The sequence below is a fragment of the Portunus trituberculatus genome, chromosome 27 (genome assembly GCF_017591435.1).
Source record: "Portunus trituberculatus isolate SZX2019 chromosome 27, ASM1759143v1, whole genome shotgun sequence".
Lineage (NCBI taxonomy): Eukaryota > Metazoa > Arthropoda > Malacostraca > Decapoda > Portunidae > Portunus > Portunus trituberculatus.
In genome coordinates, this window is record NC_059281.1 from 16,854,902 (window position 1) to 16,862,401 (window position 7,500).

General features: G+C 43.0%; 1 protein-coding gene across 12 annotated transcripts in view; it reads right to left on the reverse strand.

Annotated features, from left to right (window-relative positions):
• Positions 1–7,500, reverse strand: part of LOC123509945 (pleckstrin homology domain-containing family G member 5-like) — a 491,065-nt gene that overhangs the window by 76,973 nt on the left and 406,592 nt on the right. For all 12 annotated transcript variants that reach the window (XM_045264604.1, XM_045264602.1, XM_045264603.1 and 9 more), the window contains one exon: positions 5,821–5,945. In XM_045264604.1, the coding sequence (XP_045120539.1) occupies positions 5,821–5,945 (125 nt within the window). The remainder of the gene's footprint in view (positions 1–5,820; positions 5,946–7,500) is intronic.

Sequence of the window (7,500 nt, forward strand, 5' to 3'; positions counted from 1 at the left end):
ACTATTATACTACTATTACTATTATTACTACTACAACTACTACTACTACTACTATTACTAGAGCTACCACCAGCAATAAAAAAAACTTTGAAAACTAACAAAGGACAAAGGACAAGTAACTAAAACACTACTTTCCCTAACGCAGCAACAGACACCTCACTGGCAGCGTTGCAATTGACCAGCAGCTGATTGTCAATTCTGGCGAATCAGAGACTGGTGCTGCTGCCTCACTGACCTCACTCCTCTACACCGGGGCACTGATTGGTACTCGCCCCTACTGTGTGATACAATGGCTCTATATTCAGATAAAAGCTATGTATGTAGGAAGGGTATGAGTGTCCGGCCCGGCGACACTAACGGCACGGTATACACACACACACACACACACACACACACGTTACTTTCTACGTTGGAGTTTATGGATAATTGTACTTTTCATAATCTTTTGTATTAGTACTGTACTTTTATGTTCTGTCCTCTCCTTCAACCCAATACCACTTCTCTTCTCCTTCCTCCTCCTCCTCCTCCTCTTCCTCCTCCTTCTCCCCTTCCTTCTGTCACTACCAGCACAGAATGTCCCCCTATCTACTTAGCCAAATATTTACTTATGGCGGGCAGTGAAGAAGAAAGAAAAATAGATGGGAAAGAGATGGAAGGAAGGAAAAGAGGGAGGTCGGAATGAAGAGGACTTGTTTCTCGTCTCCTTTTCCATTTCTGCTCTTCCACCTCGTCTCTTTTTCCTCCATCTGGACTTCTGGTCGAAAAGGCTCCTATAAAACCACGAATCGTGATGAATTTGCAGAATTTTATACTCTCTCTCTCTCTCTCTCTCTTTTATTTGTTCTTGTGCAAATTCCAATACCTCCTCGTGCGTGTATTTGGAAGAAGTCACGGTGGCAATACAATAGGTAAGACATCAGTGGTGACTGTTAAGATGCACAAGAATGTCTTTTCTCTGTCTGAACGCTCACCACCAGCCGTAACTTATGTCTTTTTGAGCGGGAAACTTTTAGGAGGTCAGTGACGCGGAGGAGATTGAGAAACGTATGTATTTAGTGAAGTTGAATGTGCTGTGTTAAACTTTCTCTCCCTCTCTCTCTCTCTCTCTCCCTCTTGAAATGTTTCCTTTTCATTCTTTCGCTCCTTCCTCCTTGTCCGGACCATTTCCTTCCCTCCACTTCCTTTCCCATTGTCATGCTGAGAAAAACTTGCCCTGTTCATTATGGCTTAGTCTTCTAGAAATCGACCGCTTGAGAGAGAGAGAGAGAGAGAGAGAGAGAGAGAGAGAGAGAGAGAGAGAGAGAGAGAGAGAGAGAGAGAGAGAGAGAGAGAGAGAGAGAGAGAGAGAGAGAGAGAATGTGTACTTAGCGATATCTATTTATCCTTTTATAATAAAATCGATCAAGGAGCAAAAAGTACACGAACTATTGGCTTTTGAGTCCACAAATAGCAACAAAGACGTGTGTGGGAGGTGAACTGGCTGTGTGAACGGACTGAGGCAGGTTACGGGTGGGTGGTGTTGGCTAAGCGGATTAGAATAAGTGGTTAATTGACGTAATGATGTTTGTGGGTTACTTTTACCTACTACTATTACTAACACTGTCATCCTTTAGCAACACACACTTTACTTTAATCCTGAACAATTAGTGTGATTAAGAGTAGTCCCATAATGCTCAACACACCTTACATTTGTTTTTCCTTTGTATTCCACGTGTTTTGTTTTAATAGGATTTCAATAAACAGGTAGAGAATTTTGAAGGCCTAAGATGGTGAAGAGTGGCTTAGCTAGTGTGTGGGAGAATAAAGTAGTGAAGAAGGTGTGGGTTATAAATAGAATAGATAAAGGGATCTATGCTTTTCAGAGGATAAATGACAGTGATGTGTTGTGTTGGCGGTATTCAGCTCGAGAGAAAATAGACTCTCCTTCAATTTGTCGCTTCACAGACACTGAGGAGCGTCTCTAGAGATTCACCGCTGTGGGAGGAGGAACGGAGGGAGGAAAAAATAAAAACAATGAACAAACAAGTCAGGGAAAGAGTTAAAAAGGAAATAGAGGAAAGAGGGAAAGAATGAAAGAATGGTGGAGAGGAACATAGATCGGCGAGGAAAGAAGGAAAGAGGAAGAAATATAAAGAATAAGCAAAAAAAGTCATGGAAAGAGTTAGGAAGCAAATAAGGGTAAAAGGAGGAAAATATAGAAGTGGAAAGTAAACAAATTAAGAGATGGAAGAGGGGAATATATTGCATGTAAAAACAAAAAGAAAGATCAAAACAAAACGTCAATAAATGGTCCTTTAATGTGAAAAATAACTTCGTCTTGTAATCGGATACCCTTATAAGAAGAATTACAATGAATAAAAACATTACTACTTGCACTACTCGGTGACTTGTGTTGCTGTCAGTGATGTCTTGAAATTATACTATCGTGTCAAGCTTGAGAGAAGGCCACAGCAGTCAACGGCAAGCAAACAAAGTGAGAAGATAAAACAATTCCATTTCAGTCCAAATATCTCTAAAGGAAAAAAAAAAAAAAAAAAAAAAAAAACACTGGAGCCACGAGAGAAGGCCTTGAATCCCTCCTTGTGTCCGACAGGGGAGGAAGATGAATGGGGGATTCCCTACACGAGGCCTCTTAGTGACCAGCTTATAGGCTCTTGCGGTGTGGTCGCCGCGCGAGGTGTATTCATCTTGTGAATGGGACGGCGAGACTTATTATGGCGCGCTGGTGTGGCCCTGAGATGAAGTTGGTGTTTATGTGGTGTGTTGCAGGGTGTTTAGTGTGCTGCTGGGGTGTAACTGTGTGCTGTGATGTTGTATTGTGTTGATGTTCTCTGCTGCAGGGTGTTTGGTGTGCTCTGGTGTGGTATTGATGGCTGTGGTAATGTGTTGTGCTGACGTGGTGTGTTGCAGGGTGTTTGGTGCGTTGCTGGGTTGTTGTGTTGTGCTGTGCAGTGGCAAGGTGGCGTGCGGTGCATCACAGCGGGATGGTGTGGCACACGGCAGTTAGAGTGGTGTGGCGCGGTCTAGACTTCGTTACATTACGAGCGTCTGGACCATAAACAGAAACAACAGGCACGTCATTCGCGCTCTTGGGGAGACACGCAATGCATCAGATACACTCATCCCAAGACCTTGACATGCTATGGCCTTGGTGGGGAGGAGTGAGGGAGAAACAGCTTGGCACTTTTACCGCCGCTTCTACCTGGCTGACACTACTGCCAGGGAGACATTCTTACCGCTCACACCGATGACGAACTGTTACATCACTGTCTGGGTGTGTGGGTCGATGAGGAATCTTGGATGAATTTCGAGCTAAGGTTAGATACTGATAAATCACTCCTCCTCCGTTTCTCTTCCTCCTCGAGGGAATAGGAGTATAGGAGGGGAGGTCAGGATGTCACTGGTGGAAGATTATTTCCTGTTCAGCTGACAGAGTGTGGCAACAAGACCACCGCCAACAGACAAGTATCCTCTGACATTTCCAGCCAAGCCACAGCCATGCAGGAAGAGGCACGTCTGGTAAATACTTTCCCCGTGTTTAGTAAGCCGACTTTAAAATACTGACATGAACTTGAACATTTTCCACAGCCTCCATGTGTTAGGTTTGCGTGCACCGCTGGAAAATCAGGAAAGGTAAAAGAAAACGACACTTAATGCTTTGAGTATTTTTTGGTCAGACTCAGTTAAAAGTAGCAATTTTTTTTCTTTCGCCACATGATGAACTTGGAGGATTCAATATTGTTTAGCCAAGCACCAAGTGGAGCTACAGTAACTTAACTCCATTCTCTGTAATATCACCCAAACACAGGCAGGACAGCCACAGTCTAGGAATAATAACTCATCTAGTTATCTATTTTACCTTACTGGAAGCTCTTGATGGTAATGAAACACCTATTAGAATTTACAGTTTATGGATCAAATTTCTTTTTCAGCTACGAGTGTTCAAGGATTTCACATTATTTCAAGAATGAGCGGTGGGTTACGCCTTTAGTATGTACAGGCTGGCAAGCAAACTCACATGAGATACCGTAGTAAATTAGCCTTCGTGCAGAGTTCTTTATCTAATAACACCCAATCAGTACATAACATAGTTTGCAGACGCTTGCTAGTGAAGTTAGAAATATGACATGATCACATCACATAGGTAATATCACATCCCTCCATCTATCTACTAAACGTCTGTCTGTCTATCACGGTGTCAATTTCTTCCTCTCTTCCATTATACACTATGGTCTCTTCTCTACGACTGCATAGGAATGCGTCATCTAATTCCCATCTTCATCTGTCAGTTAATTAATACTCTCATCAATATCACTATTCATATCTCTCGCCAACATCTCTGTCGTAGTAATCATCACTATTCATATTCTCTCGCCAACATCTCTGTCGTAGTAATCATTCATTGACGCTACAATCTCTCTCTCTCTCTCTCTCTCTCTCTCTCTCTCTCTCTCTCTCTCTCTCTCTCTCTCTCTCTCTCTCTCTCTCTCTCTCTCTCTCTCTCTCTCTCTCTCTCTCTCTCTCTCTCTCTCTCTCTCTCTCTCTCTCTCTCTCTCTCTCTCTCTCTCTCTCTCTCTCTCTCTCTCTCTCTCTCTCTCTCTCTCTCTCTCTCTCTCTCTCTCTCTCTCTCTCTCTCTCTCTCTCTCTCTCTCTCTCTCTCTCTCTCATTTGCCTCCCAACATCACACTTTGTGCACACTTCCTCACTAGAAAAGGATATTTTGTAGAAAGCTTTCAGCTATGCAACACACACACACACACACACACACACACACACACACACACACACACACACACACACACACACACACACACACACACACACACACACACACACACTGTTTATTATTACTTTTTTCTTTTCCTTTCATATTTTTTTATTGAATGCTTGTATATATGGTGTCTCAATAAGACAATAGAATGTATTAGTTAGGTTTGTACCTTGGTGACAGCCCATTGTATGCAAGTTAACTTTACAATGAAATAGAATTACTCCCTAACTAGGTGATTTTATGTAAAACTATTTTTCTTCTCTCACTGCATAAAATTTTTAATTAAAACCGTCTGTCTTAGAAGTCTCGACTTATTTATTGATTGTAAATCTACCTGTATTCCTTAAAAATGGCAATAAGCTATACTTACTTACTTACCGTGTAGTGTACTGGTTAGCATGCTCGGCTCACAATCGAGAAGGTCCGGGTTCGAGTCCCAGGCGCGGCGAGGCAAATAGGAGAGCCTCTTAATGTGTAGCCCCTGTTCACCTAGCAGCAAGTAGGTATATGATGTAACTCGAGGGGTTATGACCTCGTTTTCCCGGTGTGTGGAGTGCGTTGTGGTCTCAGTCCTACCTAAAGATCGGTCTATGAGCTCTGAGCTCTCTCCGTAATGGGGAAGGCTGGCTGGGTGACCAGCAGGCGACAATGGTGGTGGTGAATAACACACACACACATGTATCGTGCAAATAATTACCATTGGCAAGGAATGCTCACCATTTACTAACGCCAATATGATCATAACGTTTGTAAACAAGAGGAAGTGGATCTGACACTGATGATGATGAACAAAACATACTCGCACATTACTCCATACAGACACACATGCATACATGACTAATATGCATATAGTTAACACAGCCAGACACGAGGCACTCCAGCGGAACCCCTGCTGCAAAACTCACCCTCCCGTTCATCCTCTTTGAAAAAAAAATATGAATAATCATCAACTCTAAAAAGTGAGCACCACTCTCTACCAACACTCACCACCACCACCACCACCACTACCACTACCACCACCACTACAAGAACACGAACAGAACACTCACCTCTGACCCGCACTGTCTTGCCCCCGAGGACGTAAGTGTCGGTGGTGAGCGGCAGAGGCGTCCTTGATCCCTCGGCGAAGACCTGAACGCCACTAACGTCAACGCCACGCCTCTCCAGAGCCTCCCTGCGGAAACAAAAAAACATAAGAACATAGGAACATAAGGGAAGCCACAAAAATACATCAGGATATATTTACCTATTTCCATCCAACAACACCGTCCATAAATTTGTCTTATCTTTAATTTCCTTAACCCTTTCAGTACCGTGATGCATTTCCATATTCATTCTGCTTACTGTTTGGTGATTTTATACAGCTTCAAAAACTTATGGGGGCCTTCAAATAGTAAAGACTATGGCCATTAATCTTCTGACCTCCATACATTCTTCCTAATGTCAATAAAATGGTCAAATCATACACAAATTTCAAGGTAGAAAATGGATCCCAGTACAGAAGGGATTAACAACTTATCACTAGTAAATATAAGGATTGTCAAGTGAGGAACTGATACCAGCTTCCCTTTCCTCTCTGCAGCTACAGTAGGAAGTGGTGGCATATATAATTAGAATGCAACGGAATACATAACATTAATAATAAGAACAAATGAGGAACAGACAGAAAGATAGTCCATAAAAATAGAGGAGAGAGAGTAATTGTTCCCTATTTGTCCTTTTCGTCGCCTCACTGGAAACAAGAATATCAAGGGTAGTGATTAATTGTTGTAATTCAAATGGTAGTTCATTCAGGTTCATGCTTCCATTAATTAAATTAATTAAAATTATCGCTGCACAATTGCACTAACTTCCTGATTCACTGACACACACCACCAACCACACACACACACACACACACACACACACACACACACGAAACCAAAAGACTGGATATGTAGAAACAGACACCTTCAAGTACAAGCCATTCTTTGTGAATGGAGCATCGCATTATGAGGACAATATAAAGACAAAAGAGAAAACTAGTGGAAACTTTTCCCTTGCACAGTTGGCGAGATTAATTGCGCCTAAGTGTGGTTTCCTAATTTATGAGTGTGTGTGTGTGTGTGTGTGTGTGTGTGTGTGTGTGTGTGTGTGTGTGTGTGTGTTCACTGTTTGATCTGCTGCAGTCTCTGACGAGACAGCCAGACGTTACCCTACGGAGCGAGCTCAGAGCTCATTATTTCCGATCTTCGGATAGGCCTGAGACCAGGCACACACCACACACCGGGACAACAAGGTCACAACTCCTCGATTTACATCCCGTACCTACTCACTGCTAGGTGAACAGGGGCTACACGTGAAAGGAGACACATCCAAATATATCCACCCGGCCGGGGAATCGAACTCCGGTCCTCTGGCTTGTGAAGCCAGCGCTCTAACCACTGAGCTACCGTGTGTGTGTGTGTGTGTGTGTGTGTGTGTGTGTGTGTGTGTGTGTGTGTGTGTGTGTGTGTGTGTGTGACAAAGTGAGGAGGAGGAGGGGCTAGTGGACAGGTAAGAGGACAGTGGAATAACAAAAAAATGAGAGAGATGACTGGAACTTATAAAAAAATATCCACATCCAGAAAAGAGGAACAAGGAGAAAAGAAAATTGTGTCTAGTTTGCTGAGAGAAAATGGAGGTAGCGTGACAGAGAGAGAGAGAGAGAGAGAGAGAGAGAGAGAGAGAGAGAGAGAGAGAGAGAGAGA